This window comes from Serinus canaria, chromosome 1 (genome assembly GCF_022539315.1).
Source record: "Serinus canaria isolate serCan28SL12 chromosome 1, serCan2020, whole genome shotgun sequence".
NCBI lineage: Eukaryota > Metazoa > Chordata > Aves > Passeriformes > Fringillidae > Serinus > Serinus canaria.
Window position 1 is genome coordinate 112,489,152 of NC_066313.1, and position 19,559 is coordinate 112,508,710.

At 45.6% G+C, this 19,559-nt stretch overlaps 1 protein-coding gene across 1 annotated transcript in view; it reads right to left on the minus strand.

Moving 5' to 3' along the window:
* SIM2 (SIM bHLH transcription factor 2) overlaps window positions 1-19,559 on the minus strand; it is a 56,169-nt gene that overhangs the window by 14,328 nt on the left and 22,282 nt on the right. The window contains exons 4-7 of the mRNA XM_050976794.1: window positions 14,369-14,452; window positions 10,097-10,296; window positions 6,640-6,746; window positions 65-212 (exon numbers count right to left, since the gene is read on the minus strand). Coding sequence (XP_050832751.1) covers window positions 65-212; window positions 6,640-6,746; window positions 10,097-10,296; window positions 14,369-14,452 — 539 coding nt within the window. The remainder of the gene's footprint in view (window positions 1-64; window positions 213-6,639; window positions 6,747-10,096; window positions 10,297-14,368; window positions 14,453-19,559) is intronic.

The following is a 19,559-nucleotide window of genomic DNA, read 5'->3' on the forward strand; positions in this document are numbered from 1 at the left end:
CAGGTTTCATCATTAACGAGTCAATTAGTGAGAGCAGGTAATGGTACAAAGTGTTTGGACTTACGTAAGGACATAATTGACACTCACTATGCAGTGAGGCCGTGACGAACGGCTGTTGTGCACGATGGTGGCGTAGCTCTGCACCCACACCCAGCCGCCCTGCTTGGACAGCAGCCGGTAGTACTTGGTGGTCACTTGGCCTTTCACCAGCACTGTGAACACAAGCAAAAGGAACGTTTTTTTAAAATTCGCGTTTTTTGGAGTCACGGGCACTTCCTGGAGAGGTTTATTTGAGAGCCAAGCGTTTTTCTCCCTCAGGGAATCACAGAATTAATGATGTTGGGAAAAAACTTTCAGGTTTCTGAGTCCTAACACCCTCCTTCCTCTTCCTCCCAATCAACTTTAAATAACCCCCTACAAAATTACCTATCCTGCCCCTTTCTATAGATTGATAACACCACATTATTATTTATATAAAATTTGAAGAGTCCTAAGTTTTGTTTTCCTTCTTCTCTAGGGCACCTACAGTCACGTTCTTCCCAAACACTGCTTTAAAATTTCTAACTGCAAAAGAAAAGGTCAAGGCAGCAAAAGTATTTTGAAATGGACAAAATTCTTTTGAAAGAAGGAGAGGAAATGGTCTCAAATTGCACCAGGGGAGGTTCAGGTTGGAGAATGGAAAAGAAAATTTCCATGGAAGAATGGTCAGGCCTTGGGATGAGCTGCCCAGATTGGTGTTGGAGTCTCTGGGAGTGTTCAGGAAGAGTCTGGATGTGGCCCTCGGGGACAGGGTTTGGGGTGAGGACTGCTTGATCCTGAAGGTCTCTTCTAACCCTGAGCATTCTGTGAATTTTGAGGTTTTTCCCAGATTATTTGGAAGCACTTCTCTCATAGCTTGACAGATTATCAGGTGTTTTGCATTGTATTTTATTCCCTGATGGTGATTTTTTCCTCTGTAATCATCAAGGTTGTTTGTAAAGGGCAAAATTAAAAAACTCTTTGATAGTGAAGCACCCAAACAAAGACAAGGACAGAGAGGGGAATCAGATATCTGATAAATTTGCCAGGCATGTACCCTCCCTGAGCTATTCTGGATCCTCTGTGAACAAGGATATTTTGGCAGGAGGCTGTGCTGTAACAGGAGTCGTGCAGCATCTCTAAATATTTAATCCAACGACAAATATTTCTGGTCCAGTGCCAGGCCTTTATCTCAGGATTCACTGGAAGATAATGCCCAGCCTTTGAAGCTGGTTCTTCTCTTGTGTGGCCTTGGATCATTCCTCTGGAAACTCCATCTTCTTACTCTCCTATCCAGTTATTGATTGTAAATTAGGGAATCCTGGACTGAGCTCGCTGCACAAATTGTGTTCAAAAGAAGTGGGCAATGGCAGAAATTCCTTTATATAAACATGATTAAGAAAAGGAATCTAAACTTGCCCTCTGACATTTTAAAACCATTCCCCTTGTCCTGTCACTTTTTTCTGTCACAGACACAACCAGAGCTCACAGCCTGGAGCTGCCCCAAGGGAAATCCAGGCTGGAGAGCAGGGAAAAGGTTTTTCCGGCAAGGGGGAGAAAGTTCTGGAATGTTCTGCCCGGGGAGGTGGTGGAGTGCCCATCCCTGGGGGTGTTTAACAAAGCCTGGAGGTGGCACTGGGTGCCAGGGCTCAGTTGGGCTGCTGGGGCTGGGCTGGACTCCATGGGCTTGGAGGTCTCTTCCAACCCTGGGATTCTGGGAATTCTGGGAATTTTGCCCATATAAAAAGTCCCTCTCCTTCATTTTCATCCATTTCCTTGTGGTACTGGAAGACTCAGTGAGGTCTCCCACAGTCTGGAGCACATGGGCCACCTCTCTGGGCTGCTTCCTCTCCTACCCACTGCACATCCCAACACATTTAAACTTTCCTGCAATTCCAGTTGATCTCCCAAAGAAAATCAGGCTCGTACAAAATGGACAGGTTTTTCTGGAAGTGTCAATTCTTCCATTTTAGGATGAGGTGTCTGTGTGTTCAGAAGGCAACAAAATGAACACCTAAAAATGTCTGCAGCTCTGATCTGTGCTCTGGGACAGGGACAGCACCCAGGGAGCAGCTGGAGGCTTTGGAGCCCAGGAGGGGTTTGGGTTGGATTTTAGGGCAAGGTTCTTCCCCAGAGGGTGCTGGCACTGCCCAGGCTGCCCAGGGAATGGGCACGGCCCCGAGGCTGCCAGAGCTCCAGGAGCCTTTGGCCAGCGCTGCCAGGGATGCCCAGGCTGGGCTTGGGGGGGTCTGGGCATGGCAGGGGTGGCACTGGGGGATCCCTGGGGGTCCCTTCCCACTCAGGATATTCCATCATTCCATGATTCTGCAGGACATTCAGAAACCCACCCTAACCCAAGCCACCACCGTTTGGGGTTTCTAATCTCTCTGAGGTATCAGCTTTTTGCCTCCTTCTTGTTGGTGTTCCTTTCACTCCTATATTTTTACATGGAATTCTTTATGGGAGAAGGGTGTGCATGATTTTAAAAAAATCACGAGGAGTGTGTGTGTGAGCATGTAAACACACCGAGAATATCTAAAAACATTTGTATTTTTGAAGTGCAAGTTGAAAGTCATGGAGTGGCTACTCAAAGATTTTGTTCTAAAAATATGAATAGTTGTCTCTTAGTGTTCTATAATTGTGGATGGTGCACTGTAGCTGTGCTGCCCCATGCCTGGGAGTGTCCAAGGCCAGGTTGGACAGGGCTTGGAGCAAACTGGGACAGTGGAAGGTATCCCTGCCATGGCAGGGGGGTGGAATGAGGTGATCTTCAAGATCCCTTCCAAGCCAAACCATTCTGTGCTTTTATGATTTGGTGATTCATTTAAAAATCCAAATGGTCCCGCTCCAGGAAATGATCTTTGCATTTCAGCACAGGCCATGTAACAGGTAATGTTTGGGATGTGGTCTGGGCTTTCCAGAACTAGGTCTTTGTGCTGGTTTAATGAGCACATTTTCCCTCAGTTCAAAATGCTTTGCTGCACTCAGTCTTCCTAAAGAGAAATTAATGCAGTCATGGATCACTAACTATAACAAAGTTCTTCCCTGTGCTTTGGGACTAGTTTTGGCTTTCCTCCTCTCTCACTGATTTTTTTTTAAATCCCTCTTTTAGCTCTGCAGTTAAGACAGTGTTTGAAAAGATGTGAAAACCACTGAGAGCTACAGTGTTCAGCTTTCCTCCCTAATTACATGGATTAACCAGTATTTCTCTGGGGATGGGGGAGGATTTTGTGTCTCCTGATTTTTTAGCAATCTGGGGGAAGTCTGACCTTGGCTGAGGGACAGTAAGTGAGACAGTGAGTGAGCTCAGCTTCCATCTGGCTCTGTGCTCAGCTGCCCTGTTTGATGCTGAAAAGGAAACCTCAGGAATGGGAGTGAGGCAAATCCACCACCCAGGCAATCTGTGCAGGCTCAGACTTCTTGGTGGCCTCTGCTGCAGCCCAAGGGGGAGGATCCTGTGGGGAGGATCCTGTGGCTTTCTCCTCTGGATGTGCCCTCTGTGACTGGGTGTTCCGGGGCTCTGGCTCGCTCCTGCTTTCACAGGGAAGCTGGGAAGGCTCTGGGCTGTCAGACAGGACTATTTTAAAAGGCTCCAGCAGGCTCCCGGGCATGTGGCTGGGAGTTCCCAGGCTGCACTGAAGGATACCACTGCAAGAAATGCATTTCTCGGTTCCACACTGGCAGCAGATCCTGGTTTAGCTGCCCTGGCATGTCATGGGCACGGCCCCTGGGCATGGCAGGGTGCCCAGCAAACTCCTCTTTTCTTTTTAGACCTCTTAAAAGCTGGTGCTGCTCTGCCAGGAGGTTTGAGTGCTGGCAAAGCAGAGGCAGACCCAACACCAGGGAAGGTGGAACTGAGCTCTTCTGTGAAATAACCCTACAAAAACATAGGGGGACTTCCAGGGAGCAGGAGAAGGGTTTGCTGGGCACACCCAAGGCACAGAGGAGACCTGAACCCTGTTCAGGTTCCTGTGGGAAGAGCAGAGATGTTGCAACACATGGGATGCCCAAAATCCCCCTGAAAATGGTACAAATGAAGGGATTTCTCTGAGACCACAAAGGAATTTTGTCTGTACTGGAACTCTGTCCTGTGTTTTGGAGTGCAGGATCCTCGGGCAGGGCCTCCTTGTTTGTGTGGCCACATTTCAGGGCAAACACTCTGAGTATGAAAGGGGCTCTGGAAATAAATAACACAGCTTCAAACACCACAAGTGTTTTCCTGGAGCTGGAAGCCAATCAAATGTTTCAAGCAGGAAACTCTCTTTGCTGCCAGCACACCTTAGGCAAATATTCACATCTACATTTCCCTCCTGGCTTGATGTTCTTGTTCTGTCCCTCCTAACTTGTTCCCCTCACTGTTTCCTTTGTTTTATTCCTTGTGCTGCCTCACTCTGAGTTCAGCTGCTTCAGGGCTTCAGTTTGGGATTTGTTTTTCCTTTTAAAAAAAGCAAATGGTTATCCTAGTTTAGGGTTGCTTATATATTTTTTTCTTCCCTTAATACCCTTATTAGGTGTAAGATGTTTCTCTTTGGATTTCTGCATCAGGTGACACCTCATCATCAGATTGCTTTATAGAATGGTACAACAAACCTGCCAGCCTTTCCCTGCTCATGTTCCTGAGACATTTGCTGATGGATGCTGGGGGAGCTCTCACACTGCTCCCCAGAGGGACTTGGTGCACTTTACATCTGGTTTAATAATTCCCATTATTTGGTATTCCAACCATGACCCTGCACTGTTCCCACTCCTGCCCGAGCATTACTCATTATTTTCTGCTTCTTGGGATTTATCTGCTTTCATAAATTCCTATGCATGGCTCACATTTTTCTTCTGGTTTTAAAGTTTACAGTAATTTATCTTTAATCTACAGAACTGCTCTCAGTCTCCTATTTGGCTGAGGGTTTGTTGTTTTTTTTTTCCTTGTGGAAGGATGTGGTGGGTAATTCAGTGAACATGATTTGTCTCTTCATTTAAAACTCCAGTCGTACATGGATCAAACTGGCAGCCACAGAATTATCCATCCTGCTACTCTAAAGTGGAAAACTGTTTTCCAGAGGTGATGGTGGCTGTGGTGGCATCATCTCCCTGCTGGTTGATGAAGGTGTTTGGAAACACTGAGTTTATTCTGAACAGGTCAACAGGCACATCCCCATGCAGATGTCACCACCACAGAGAGGGTGTCCCTGACAGGATTTTCCATGTGCCCTGGTCATTCTTTTTTACCAGTTCTCAGTGGTCCAGACTGCTCAGTAATGTTTTGGTAAATCTGAACTCGCTGTAAAGATCAGATTTTGCTTTCCCAGGTGTAGCACGCCCTGCCCCCGGCAGAATTCAGCACTTGCAATTTCACCTTGGCCTTGCCAAACACAGCTACAACCTCCTTGGAATTCCAGAGCCTCATCAGCAGCACACTCTAAGAGAAGAAGGAAACCTAAAAGAAGGATTTGACTCTGGCTGCTTCCAGCCTACAGGAGCAATCTGGAAAAAAAATTCCCTGCCATTGGTTTTTGGATGTCATCTTTGCCTCGTATGGGTTGCAGCAAACGGAGCCAAATCCAGAGTTCAGCCATTCCCTCAATTTGCTTTTCAAATTAATGTGCTACTGAATGAACTCCTTCCCAGATCCAGATGTTTGAAGATATGATTAGTGTCTCTGTTGGAAGATGGGAAATTATTAAATGTGTCGTTTTTTTCCTGACAATCCATTCTCCGAACCTCATCCACATGCTACTAATGAATGTCCCTCCAAGGAGTTTTTGGGATTGCATTCCCTCCAAACACAGGATGATTATTACTAACATATTTCAGAGGAATGCAGAGCTGCTGCATAGTTCTTGTTTTAACAGCAGAGGCTAGTGAAGTTCAGATTTTCCCCTCTCATTTACTTGCTCTTTTGGTTTACTTTTCCTTCAAGCGATCACCATCCAGAATCAATTCCAAATTTTCAAAATAGCCTGGATCCCCTAAGTACAAAATCTGGCCAGATAAGTTGGTTTGGGTGTTGTTTTTTTCCTTTTCAGAAGCCCAGCATATCGAGCTGTATTTACACAATTAATGGTTTCCTTAAGTGATAGCCAAGAACTTTTGAAAATCTGTCTCCAGTCAAGATTTGGAAAGGATTTTTTTTCTGCTTTCCAGCATGCTGCTTGTTGTCTGCAAAACTTCTCACTGTACTCAACGTATTCCACAGAATCCCAGCATGGTTTGGGTTGGAAAGGACCTTAAAGATGATCCCATTCCCAGCCCTGCCATGGCAGGGACACCTCCCACTGTGCCAGGCTGCTCCAGCCCCAGTGTCCAGCCTGGCCTTGGGCACTGCCAGGGATCCAGGGATGGAATTCCATCCCAGCCCAACAATTCCTCATTGCCAAGATCCCAGCCAGCCCTGCCCTCTGGCACTGGGAGCCATTCCCTGGCTGCTGTCCCTGCATCCCCTGGGAATTGTCTCTCTCCAGCTTTCCTGGGGCTCCTCCAGGCCCTGCAAGGCCACCCTGAGCTCAGCCCAAAGCTTCTCCTGTGCAGGTGAGCAATGCCAGCTGTGCCAGCTGTGCCAGCCCTCTGCCCATCCTGGTGCTCTGCAGCAGCTCCAGGTCCCTGCTGTGCCCCAGCCCAGGTGCTTACAGAGGTGGTGAGCGTATCGCAGGTGGAAAACGTCGCAGCCGTGCACGTGGTGGTAGAGGGTTTTCTCTATCAGATCCTGGGGTTCATATCCAGTTAATTCCGTGACCCTGGGAAAGGAAAAATCTGCAGTAAACAAAATCCCGAGGAATATTCCGTTTCATTGACCCAGCATGTGACCGTGCCAACAAATCAGTGCCTGAAAGCTGCGGGATGAAATGTTAGTTTTGGAACCAGAAACCTCACCTTTACAAGCAAAGAAACCCTTTCAGCCCAGCCAAAGCAAGGTGCAGCTTTTCCCTGGTACACCCAGGCAGGAAAAAGAGCTCTTTGACTGATTTCCACCTTGGGCTTTTGCCACTGCCATGCAGGATCCTTTGCACAGAGCTGCACTCGAGGAGCTGCTCGTGAAACAATAAAACCTCTCTTGTGGGCTGCTGACACATTTTCATTTGCTTTTGCAAAGCTACGAGTGTAGAAGGTGTGCTGGGCCACATGTGATCGTGGCCTGGGAATAAATCCAGGCTGGTGCCTAACAGGAGAAAAAAGCAGGAGCTTATTCCAGCTGAGAATGTGGAAAGACAAGGAGGTGTGAAGACCACAGGGTGAGGAAGGGAAAGTTGAGGCAAGACTTCAAAAAAATCAAATCCCAGAAGCAGAAGAATGGAACGAATTCAAAGCAGCAGCATCTCTGCAGATGTGAAGGAATCAAATGCAGAGGTCAGGCTTACACTGGGGCAGACATGAAGAGTCAAACTTCACATCTCAAATGGACTTTTTTTGATTTAGTTGAGGAAAAAATAGTCCTTAAAGTGCAATGTGCCACTCAGCCAAACTGTGGCTCGTTCACCCAGGGTTGGGGGGGTTGTGATGTCCTGGGCTTTCTTTGCCTAAGAAAGGCAGAACAGTAAGGAATGTCCACATTAACAAGTGACACAGGCCCTCAGCAGGTGACAGTAAAATTGTCCCTGCTGAGGACCTTCTCCTGCAGCAGCAGAGGCATCTGCACATTTCAACTGCAGGAGTTTTACTGGGACCAGCTCCAGCCTAGGCCTGTGGACTGAAATATTTATTAAAGCTGGGGTGTCCAAGGGTGCTCTTGAAGGTTGTCCTGCAGTTTGGATCAAAGGAAATCCAGTTTAAATGCCCCAAGCTTCTTCATGCCATGAACTGAGCAGGGATGGACTTCCAAAGGATGTTCCTGGTCTGAATTTTACTGCAGCACAGGGACAACACAGGAGCGTCCACAGAAATGAGCAGGGGGTCCCAACAATTCCTGTCATTGTAGCATCGATGATAATGCACATTTTGATTAGTTTTTAAATAAAAATTATGACTATTGTGCATCTTCTGTTCTCCTGCCCTGATTCTAACCAGCCCAGAGGACCCCAAGGAGACTGAGGAGGTTTTGCTTGAGAGGGTTGAGGGCTTGGATTCTTCTGAAGGACAACAACATCAAAATGCCTTTGAGCAGATGTTTGTGTTCCTCCTCTGCAGTGTGTGCTCCTCCCAAATCCTCACTGAAGCCAATCAGGAGCACGAAATAATGGTGGAAGATCCTGCTCAGGTTTCAATTCTCCTGACTTCAGTGCATTTAAAAGCAGGGTGGGTGGCAGCTCCATCCTGCCCCTTTGGTGAGTACGGACACAGCTCATCCCAAAATGAGCCAGGGGTTCATTTTCCCACTGGTGCAGCCTCACTTTGAAGCTGGTGACACAAAAACCATCACTGACAGTTCCGAGGACACCCAAATGTTGGAAAAGCTTGAATCTGGAAATCAACTCGGCTGTTTTACTTCCTTCACATCAAATCAGTCCCTCAGGCAGCCTGGGCTCTCCAGGTTGTGCTCTGCAGGGCACAGGACACACAGAGCTCACCCCACTGATCAGTTCTGCTCTCCTGAGTTCTTCCAAGTCTTTTTAACCCTCCTGGCAATGAATGCACCACAAAAATCAGAGTGAGCAGCTCACTTTGGAGGGAAGTGACCGTCTTCTCCTTCCAGTGCCCTCAGTGGATGAACTCCTGTGTGGTTCATGTTGTGTCAGGTGCCCAGAAAGGGATTTTGAGCTGCTCCTTCCCATGGTTTCATGCTGTCTGCTGCGACTGTTACATCTCAAAATCCATCCCCTTGTATGGAAACCAGAACCAAGCCTGAAACCAGTTTTTTCTAACTCCTAACATGCCCCTGTTTTCAGCAAATCCAGTTTGGTTTGCTCAGCTGGGAGAGCACAAGGCTTTGGTGAAGCTCAGTTCCCCTGCTTGTCCCGCGTGTGGATGACACCCATCTGCTCCTTGGTAAACACAGCTCTGCAACAGCTCTGGGTCTATCCCTGCTCCTGTCAACACCTCTGCTTGTTCTGTGGCCTTTGAAGACACTTCTGTCTCCAGGCAGTTCCTCCCAGGCACATCATTTCCTTTCCCCCACATGCAAGGACGTGTTGCTGAACCCCTCGCGCTCCTTTGTAGCCGCGGCACGAAGCGACGCGTGCCAAAAAAATGAGGAAGGGTTCCAGAAACAAGGAGTTCTTTGTGTCCCAGCAGCTGATGGAGCCACTGTCTCCTGGGCTGAGCACGCAGAGAAGCCTCTTCTTGCATGGTTGACCTGCACTCTCCTGGGTGCAGAGGTTTTCTCCCACATTGACTGCACAAATGTATCCCCTGCAAATCCAGCCCGCCAGGGAAATGGGGAATGTGGGACCCACAGGAAAGGATTTTTCAAGAATGATCATCTTGTCAATATTTTGTGTATTTGGGATTTTCCCATCAAGGTCTCCTGGACTGCACTGGACAAAGTCTTGTGTCCTACAAGGTACCTGCTCCAAAACCAGAGAAACGAATTTCAGTTCTGGTTCTGTGCTCATCTGAGCTCCACCAGCTGAAGGGGAGGCAGGGCTTTCCTTCCTCAGCTGTGTTTCCCAAAATTTTGATTAAGAGGGTCCTGTTTTTATGTGTAGTAGCCCATGGACTTCATTTCCATTTTAACAACCCCATTATTAGTGTTGGTTTCATGGTTAAAGCATTACACTAAAAGGCAGAGCTCTCTTTCCTTTCTGCTCTCTCAAAAGCTTTCTGGATGATGCCAGCCAGTTGTCTGATCTCAGTATTCCACTTTTGGGGTTGATTTTTTGGTACATCCTCATTCCTTTTGCTGGCTTTGTGTGATAAAATTTGTGTCCTTTCAGATAAAACAAAGTTTCACTGCTCCTGTGGCCAATCCTCGCTACAAGAAACTTTCAGCTGACCCTAAAAGTGCAGATAACTCCAGGTTAAATTGGACAGGCTCTCAGTTCTTGGCATTCCAGACAAAGTTTGGTCTATCCAGCTGCCTGAAAGGCTTTGAAGGCTCTGAGTTCCAGATCTAGCTTGGACTGCTGGATTTTTTTTTCATGGATGTTTTGACCCGTTTGGAAACCGCGGCACGTAAACACAGGAACGCTGGGCGCTGGAAAGAGCTGCTTACCTGGAATCGAGGAAAATCAGTTTTAAATCCAAGCTGGCTCTGAACATAAACATGTTGCTGTGGAGCTTGATCTCAGTGATTGCACTGGGAGGCAAAGATTGCCCCACGGCCACCAGCCCCACGATTTGGTAGCAGGAGTCGTACAGGGACATATCCAGCATGTACTGGCGGATCTTCAAGTAGCCACTGCAGTGGATCACCTGGAAAAAGAGGAAAACAGCCTCAGGATTGATGGGAAAGGCCCAAATCTGCTGCCCACCCAGTCTCAATGAGGTTATAAAGACACATATTGTGTTTTTATCTTCTTGTCTGCCTGGGTCAGGGTGGGGATTGAAAGAACCAGAGTCAGTATTTTGTGTACAGACTCAGATGTTTATTAGTTCTTATTGCTATTACAGACTTGAAAGTCATGAGTTCTGCAGCATTTCACTACAAAGCTACAAAATGGCCCTGTATCTGTCTGTCCAGGGCCTTTGGAGGACAAACTGTCCAATTCAGGAATGACACCTCAATTATTTTCACTTTTAACCCAACACCCAACCAGCCGTGCCCTCAGGGGGGACTTTTTTATCCAATGGCACAAAACCACCCAAACCCATGGAGAAGGAGGAGAAGGAGAAGGAGGAGAAGGAGGAGAAGAAGAAGGAGGAGGAGGAGGAGGAGGAGAAGGAGAAGGAGAAGGAGAAGGAGAAGGAGAAGGAGAAGGAGAAGGAGAAGGAGAAGGAGAAGGAGAAGGAGAAGGAGAAGGAGAAGGAGAAGGAGAAGGAGAAGGAGAAGGAGAAGGAGAAGGAGAAGGAGAAGGAGAAGGAGAAGAAGGAGCAGCCTCCACCCTGACACCCCCACCTTGCTCTCTATCTCTGACTGCATTCTAAACCCTCCAACTCTGAGTTTCCCACCCTGGGATATCACACACTTCTATCCAAACTCCACCCCCACAATCCCAGCTCTGCCATTCCATTCTGGAAGCTTCTCCAGGCCCTCAGGTCCCTGCAGTGTCTCTGGGGGTCAGAGCCTGGCAGCACAGACACTCTGGAATTCTCAGCACCCAGGGCTCCCACAGACACACTCCCCTATAAAATTAAATTCTGGCTCATCTGTTGATTGCAGTTAATTTGTAAATAGAGATTAAGACTCAGTAAATGCAGTTTTGTGTTTGCTGACAGCATGATTAATCCAGTGTTGAAGCACCTCCTCTCTGGGGACTGCCTAATTGCTTTCTAATTAATACTTTAAGCTCCTTGATACAGATTTCCTGTAGATACAGACAGAATTCTTGTTCACTGATAAAAAAAATCAGTAAATTGCTTTTTTTTTTAAATGTCCATCTCTCCCACACACACTCAAAGATGAATAAAAACAATTACATTTGAATGAGTTATTATTCTGATGTAAATAAAGACACATCAAAAAAGGCACTTAAAAACCCAGTGGGTATTGATGTATCCCACCAGCAATAAAAATTAACTGTTGTTTATGCAAATGCACAAGAAATGAGTTTTAAGTTCTCTGCTCAAGTTCAGAGGGGTTGTTTATTTTGACACTTGACCAAGCCCAGGGTCCTGAGCTCAGGTTTCAGGATCCCTGTGTACAATTGCTGCTCACAGAGGTGATAATGACAGTGTTAGACTGTAAAAATTCAGTGTCAGCTGAAGGGGAGGGGGAAATGTAACCTGGGGACTGTTCCAGGCCAGAAGATTTATTTAGTGTGGTGCTGGTGCTCAGAAATCATCAGTGCCCCTGCCAACTTTCTGGCCCAAGCAACAGGAATATCACATCCCTTTGCTGAATTTCTCTGTTTGTTTGGCTTTTAACCGTGTCCTGCGGACAGGAATTAATATTCAGTGTATTTAGTGCTCTAAACAACTACCAAACATCACCTGGGAATTGGCTCCTCCTGCTGAACCCTCTTCCTCTCCAGGGATTGAAATGTTCAGCAAAAGCACAGTCAGATCTCCCAGCAGATCCCAATTCCCCCATCACTTGGTCCATGAGTTTTTTCTGTGCTCCAGCTAACGAGGTGATTTCTTAAAAATTAAGTCCTGACTTTAAGCACAGTGAAATGGAATAAATTTAGGCCAACGTCTCTCCAGACGAGAGAATCCTTCGATTTTCACTGTGCAAACTCTTAATGGTGAGCCAAAGAAAGTGATGCCTCTGATTGACAGAGATTATTGGGAATTAAAAAACCCAAAACCCCCAAAGCCACGTGGAGACCTCAGGATGGAAGCTCTGCTCTTTTTCCTGATTTCAGATTCAGCTTTGGGACAGAACCATTTTTGTGGGGAGCAGCTGAGCCGACAGGGCTCAGTGGAATGAGGAATTATCAGTGCAGCCAGGTAGGGAAGAGTGCAAACAGACAGACAGACAGACAGATCCATGTCTGCACCTTGAGCACATTCCTGCAGAGAGCTCTGCTCCTCTCCCAGGCTCTGCTCTTTGGGTTTTGAGCTACCCAGAATGAATCCCCAGCAGAGTGAGTGGGAACCACCCTCCCTGATGGGGCAGGGTGAACCTCAAAGAGCAGAAATGCACAGCTGAAAGAAAAACTGTCTGTAAAAATGGAAATAAATCTACTGCACATCTGAAAATAAAAACTGCCTGTAAAGATGGAAATAAAAAGTATTGCAAATCTGAAAGTAAAAACTGCCTGTGAAGATGGAAATCAAAAGTATTGCAAATCTGAAAATAAAAACTCTCTGTAAAGATGGAAATAAATCTACTGCACATCTGAAAATAAAAACTGTCTGTAAAGACGGAAATAAAAAGTATTGCAAATCTGAAAATAAAAACTGTCTGTAAAGATGGAAATAAAAAGTATTGCAAATCTGAAAATAAAAAGTGTCTGTAAAGATGGAAATAAAAAGTATTGCAAATCTGAAAATAAAGACTACTGCACATCTGAAATTAAAAACCGCCTGCACATGTGAAAATAAAAACTATTGCAAATCTGAAAAAAATCCTGCCTGTAAAGATGAAAATAAAAACTACTGCACATCTGAAAAGAAAAAGTACTGCACATCGGAAAAGAAAATCTGCCTGAAAATAAAAAGTGTCTGTAACGCTGAAAATAAAAAGTGTCTGTAAAGATGGAAATAAAAAGTATTGCAAATCTGAAAAGAAAATCTGGAGGCATACCTGAAGATAAAAACTGCCTGTAAGGCTGAAAATAAAAACTACCTGCAAGCTGAACATGAAAACTACTGCAAATCTGAAAATAAAAACTGCCCGTAAAAAAGAAAATAAAAACTATTGCAAATCTGAAAATAAAAACTGCCTGTAAAGATGGAAATAAAAAGTATTGCAAATCTGAAAATAAAAAGTACCTGCACATCTGAAAATAAAAACTACTGCAAATCTGAAAAAACACCTGCCTGTAAAGATGGAAATAAACACTATTGTACATCTGAAAATAAAAAGTACTGCACATCTGAAAAGAAAATCTGCCTGAAAATAAAAACTGTCTGTAAGGGTGAACATAAAAACTACCTGCAAGCTGAACATCAAAACTACTGCAAATCTGAAAATAAAAACTGTGTGTAAAGATGAAAATAAAAAGTATTGCAAATTTGAAAATAAAAAGTACCTGCACATCTGAAATTCAAAACTACTGCAAATCTGCAAAAAAACCTGCCTTCACATCTGAAATTAAAAACTACTGCAAATCTGAAAATAAAATCTGCCCATAAAGATGAAAATAAAAACTACTGCAAATCTGAAAATAAAATCTGCCTGCACATATGAAATAAAATCTACTCAAATGACAGCTGTTGTTCCACGATTTCAATGTTTGCCATGGCTTCTGATTCCGTGTCGTAAATAAAAACCAGCACACAAACGGTGAGATTTACAAACAGACTTGGTAGTTTAGTACAATTCCACCCCGAGGGGATGGCAAGGGTTGAGTTTTTTTAGAGTTCAGGCCAAGGAGGTGCTTTGTGCAACTGGGTGGGATGTGGAAAATGTCCAAATTCCTGGTCTGGGTTCCTGCCTCACCTGCCTCCTGTTCCATGGGGAATAAAACCAAGCTGGGCTCTCCTGGCAGCTCCAGGGCTGCTTCCAGGGAACTCCCAGGGACCAAGGGGAGGGAGTGTGCCACCAAGCTTAAATTTGAATTACTGAGGGTGTTTTGGGGCTCTTTTCTGCTTCTTCTCATCACAAACTTTGCTCTCAGGTACCCATAAGGAAAAACAAAACCCAAACCAAACACCTAAATAAATAAACTGGGCAATTGTCAAACATTTCATGGGGGGAGAAGTAATTTGTAGGCGTTACCTTGTAGCCACTGCAGGTCAGGCCTGCATTCCTCTTGGCGAGGACACACTTCATCCTCAGGAAGAAGGATCTCTCGATTTCATACTCTGAAAGCACAAAGCACATTTGGCTGCTGAGTTATTCCTGCAGCTCCCAAACCTGCCCAGGACATCGCCCTTCCCTCGGGGATGGTTCAGCTTCAGACAGAAGCAGAAATCAGCTGGTGATTCAGGTTTGAGCTTTTCTGTATTTCACACTCTGTGCTGCTTTAGTGTGTGGGTCTGGGTTCATATTATGGGATGGAGAGCTCTGTGCACAGAGCAGGGAGACAAAACAATTCCTGCTCCAGCTGGGCACTGTGGTATTTTCTGGGTCCCCCATCGCTGGCAGGAATGCTGAATCTGACTCCATGGCCTCAGCAGGCTGATTCATTATTTTATGATACTATATTAAATCAAAGAATGCTGTACTAAACTATACTAAAGAACAGAGAAAGGATACAGACAGAGAGCTAAAAGATAAAAATGAAAACTGGTCACTCTCTCCAGAGTCTGACACAGCCTGGCCCAGATTGGCCAAGGAGTAAAAACAATTCACATGTTGGATAAACAATCTCCAACCACATTTCAAAGCAGCAAATCACAGCAGAAGCAAAGGAGATAATATTGGTTTCCTTTTTCTCTGAGGCTTCTCAGCTTCCCAGGAGAGAAATCCTGGGCAAAGGGATTTCCCAGAAAATGGGACAGTGACAGGGGACCAAGGACAAATGATCCCAATCCCAGCCCAGGAGCACAAACCCCGTGGGCTGGAGAGAGAAAAACAAGCAGGGTGGGAGTGCCTGGGCTAAAGCTGGGCTGGGACAATGAACTGCAAGGTGGGAATGGAGCAGTTTTGTATTTATGGGGTGCCCCGTGGCAGGGAGGAGTGATGAATCTGACTCCATGTTCTCAGCAGGCTCATTCATTATTTTATGATACTGTATTATATTAAAGAATGCTAAACTATACTAAAGAATACAGAGAGGACACTGACAGAAAGATAAAGAGACAATAATGAAAACTCCTGACTCTCTCCAGAGCCCTGACACAGCCTGGCCCTGACTGGTCAATAAGTCAAAACAATTCATATGAAACAAATGGAACAATCACCTGGGGGTGAACAATCTCCAAACACATTCCACATGTGAGCTCAACACAGGAGAAGCAAATGAGATCAGAATTTGTTTTCCTTTTTCTCTGAGGCTTCTCAGCTTCCCAGGAGAAATCCTGGGTGAGGGGATTTTTTCCAGAAAACATGACTGCCCCAGAGCAGAACTTCTAAAAGTGAGAGACCTTGTGACTGTTTGTTCATTTTGGGGCCATTTTGGGTCATCTTGGGTGCAGCCCTGGCTGGGCTCTGGTGCTGCCCAAGGTGGATCCATGGAGGAGATCCTTGGAATCAATCCCTGCTTTGTTCTTTAGCTCTGCCCAGCCTCTGCTCCGGGTCAAGCCATTCTCCTTTCCCACTCCATCCCTGCCCTCAGGATTTATTTCCCTTTCCTGTCAGGATTCCCTGTGAAATTTGGCCAACTCAGCACAACTGGGTCTTAACCAAGACCCACTTGGGATCTCTCTTTAATTTGATTCAACTGCTGAGTTTTATCCTGATTTTTGTGCCTCCATCACCCAACTCACCCCACCTGGCCCCCCACCTGCAGTGGTCTGAGCCTCACACGTTCTCTGTTCTATTTAAATTCTGGGTTAATTTGGGGGATTAAAGGTCTGAAGGCACAACCACACTAAAAAGATTCAGCAGGGAGGGGAAAGAAACGTTTCCTGAGCATTTGAATTTCCCATTTATCTCTCTAATTAAAAATAGGTCCCCGTGGGGAAAAGCTGGCCCTGTGAAGGAGCTGGCACAACCACAGTGGAGTCTGAAATACAAATTTACACTTTGGGTGGGGGGAAGCCACGCAGCAGAGATTTGCTGTGGCTGAAGCATCATCCCATGAGTCAGGAATGGCTCTGGAATGTGCAAGCCTGTGAATTAACATAAAAATAAAAATTAATTAGTTTTTGTGTTAACTTTGCCAGTGGGGACCCCCCCCCCGGTGCCCTCAAAAATAGCAGAAATGGGCAGCAAAGCAAAAAAGAACTGAATTAAATTTGCAATTGTAAAGGAGATTGAAAGGAAAATAAAATCCTGGGATCCTGCTGGATGCTGCCACATCCATCAGAGTAAAGCAAAACTCAAAATATCCCAGCTGGGTGATCCTTGTGGGTCACTTCCAGCTATTCTAGTCCAGTCCAGTCTAGTCTAGTTATTTTATCTATTTTGAACCCAAATTCTTGTGGATTTCCCATCCCTGGAAGTGTCCATGGCCAGGTTGTTCACTGGGGCTTGGAGCACCCAGTGGGTGCTGGATGAGCTTTAAGAGGAAGATTCTCCCCTCTGATGAGGATGATGTAGAAAATGGGGTTCTTAAAGATTTAGCAAACAAAGGGGGAGACCCTGAATATTCAAACAGGAGAAACCACAGTTAAGTTTGGGAAAAATTGAAAAAAAAAAACCCCAACTTGCAGCACCAAATCTTAATGGTGAAATTATTGGTATCACTGGGGCTCTTTCAAGCAAATGTGTGAGCCCAGAGAGAGTTTGGGCTGTCAAGAAGAGGTAAAAAAAGAAATCCAATGAAGTTGTTAAGGGTCAAGAGATCCCTGGGTTAAGCACATAGATATGGAAGTAAGAGAGAAAATAATGAATAATAAAATGTAATGGCTGAACCACAGAGTAAGAAACACTAAAGGAAAATAAACTTCTTAATTATTAGAGAATATTCATCTAACAACTGAAGCTGGGCCACTGTGTTTAATTATTCAGGAATGTTAATTATCTAAATGCATCATTGGAGGTGATGTGAACTCCTTTCCTCTGAGAGTTAAAAAATGTTCACAATTCTATGTATAAACTATTCAATTCATTCTAGAGAAAAGGAGAAACCATCAGGTTGCAGACATCAGCTGATGAAGGATGAGAAGCAAAATAACCCTGGGGAGAGCAGAAAGTCCTTCAGAGATATTCCAGCTGGACCTGGCTGATCCTTGTGGGTCACTTCCAGCTATTCTATTCTATTCTATTCTATTCTATTCTATTCTATTCTATTCTATTCTATTCTATTCTATTCTATTCTATTCTATTCTATTCTATTCATTTTTTCTATTCATTTTATCTATTTTTTATTCCAAATTCCTGTGGATTTCCCATCCCTGGAAGTGTCCAAGGCCAGGTTGGACACTGGGGCTTGGAGCACCCAATGGGGTGGCACTGGATGAGCTCTAAGATCCCTTCCAACCCAAACCATTCCATGATTTTGTGATTCCATGAAATCAGGGCCCATATCCATGTCCAGGATGTCCATTTCAAATGCACCAATGTTTATTTTTATCCCAAATCCGTGTTTCCCTTATCAGACTCATCAAAGATTTTCTGTCCCAACAATTATTTCTATTTTAATTGTTATTTCCCTATTTCCTAACCAGCCTTTCTACCTCCCTGCCTGAACAGATGGAGCTGAGTAGGTCCAGTTAAAGCTATAAATGAGGCAGAAATTAAATGGTTTCATTCAAATCCCAGCCCAGATTTGCCCAAACACCCTCCTAGAGCTGAAACACCGTGAGCTGGGGATAAAAACACAGAAAATCCGTGGTGTGGACATGGGGAAGTTGTGTTTCTTTCCCAGAGCACCATTTCTACAAAGATCTCCTCTCCATGAATCCCTTTTCCTTTATCAGCATATCCTGCAGTGCAGTTTGACTTTAGGGCAAGAATAAACCCTAAATAATATAAAATAAATAAAATAAATAAAAATAAGCTTTTTTCTGCCTCACAGATTTGTATTTTCATATTCTGATAAACAGAAGAAATGCCATGGTCAAGAAAAGGAGTCTTGATATTTTGGATAAAGAATTTGTGCATTTGTTCACTCCCATTGCACGACTGCCAAGCAGGATTCTCCAAGCATTTCTGTGAGATTATGGTTTGGTTTATGGCAGCCAGGATTGTCCATCCCTAGAGGAGAAATCTGAAATCCATCCTTGAAACTCTGAAATCCATCCTTGTTTTCCAATCCATCTTTAATCTCTTTTGACAGAAAACAGTCACAGAATCCTGTGGTTGCTCACTGGAGTGAGGGAAGAAAGATCCTGAACTTTTCCCCCCACAGCTTCACCTCCCATGCCTTTGCTTTTTCCTGAGGTAAAAGCTGCTCTTTTATCTCCCTTTTCCAGATTTTGACATTACCAAAACATGACAGTGCTCTGTTGCAGAACCACTTTGTAAAGGAATATTCCTTAAACTGCCTTAGGAATGAAGCACCTCATCTGTCCCTGCACAAAAAAAAATCTGGAAAGAAGAATTCAAACTGGGAGCTCTTGCCCAGCCAGTGATTTGGGTCTGCTCCTCAGAGCAGCTGGGCTGCAAACCCAAACTCCAGCCATGGTGGAGGAGATGGAAAATGGAAAAGACAGGAATTTTTAGAGCACCTAAAAACCTGATCCCACCTGATCCCACCTGATCCCTCCTGTCCACGCTGTGCCTGCCTGGAGCTCCTCCTGCCTCCCACAGTCCCCATGTCCCTGCTGGAATGTTCCACCCTGGGAGCACAGAGATCAGAAATCCCCTTCCCTGCCCAGCCCCCAGACTCTCTGCATGGCTTTGTCCCTTTCAGCTGACGTTTTTTTGGATCTGCTCTGCTCTGTGAAGCCACACGTGCTCTGCTGTCCCTGTGGTGGGATCTGCAGAGCATCTGGGGCCCAGAGAGCCCAGGGCTGCTGAGGGGGCTGGGGAGGGTCTGGGCTGGGCTCTGGGGCCATGGATTGGTGAGGGACAGAAAGGTTTGGCTTGGAAGGACCTTAAAAACCACCCAGTGCCACCCCTGCCATGGCAGGGACACCTCCCACTGTGCCAGGCTGCTCCAGCCCCAGTGTCCAACCTGGCCTTGGGCACTGCCAGGGATCCAGGGATGGAATTCCATCCCAGCCCTGCCCACCCTGCCAGGGAACAATTCCTCATTGCCAAGATCCCAGCCAGCCCTGCCCTCTGGCACTGGGAGCCATTCCCTGGCTGCTGTCCCTGCGTCCCCTGGGAATTGTCTCTCTCCAGCTTTCCTGGGGCTCCTCCAGGCCCTGCAAGGCCACCCTGAGCTCAGCCCAAAGCTTCTCCTGTGCAGGTGGCA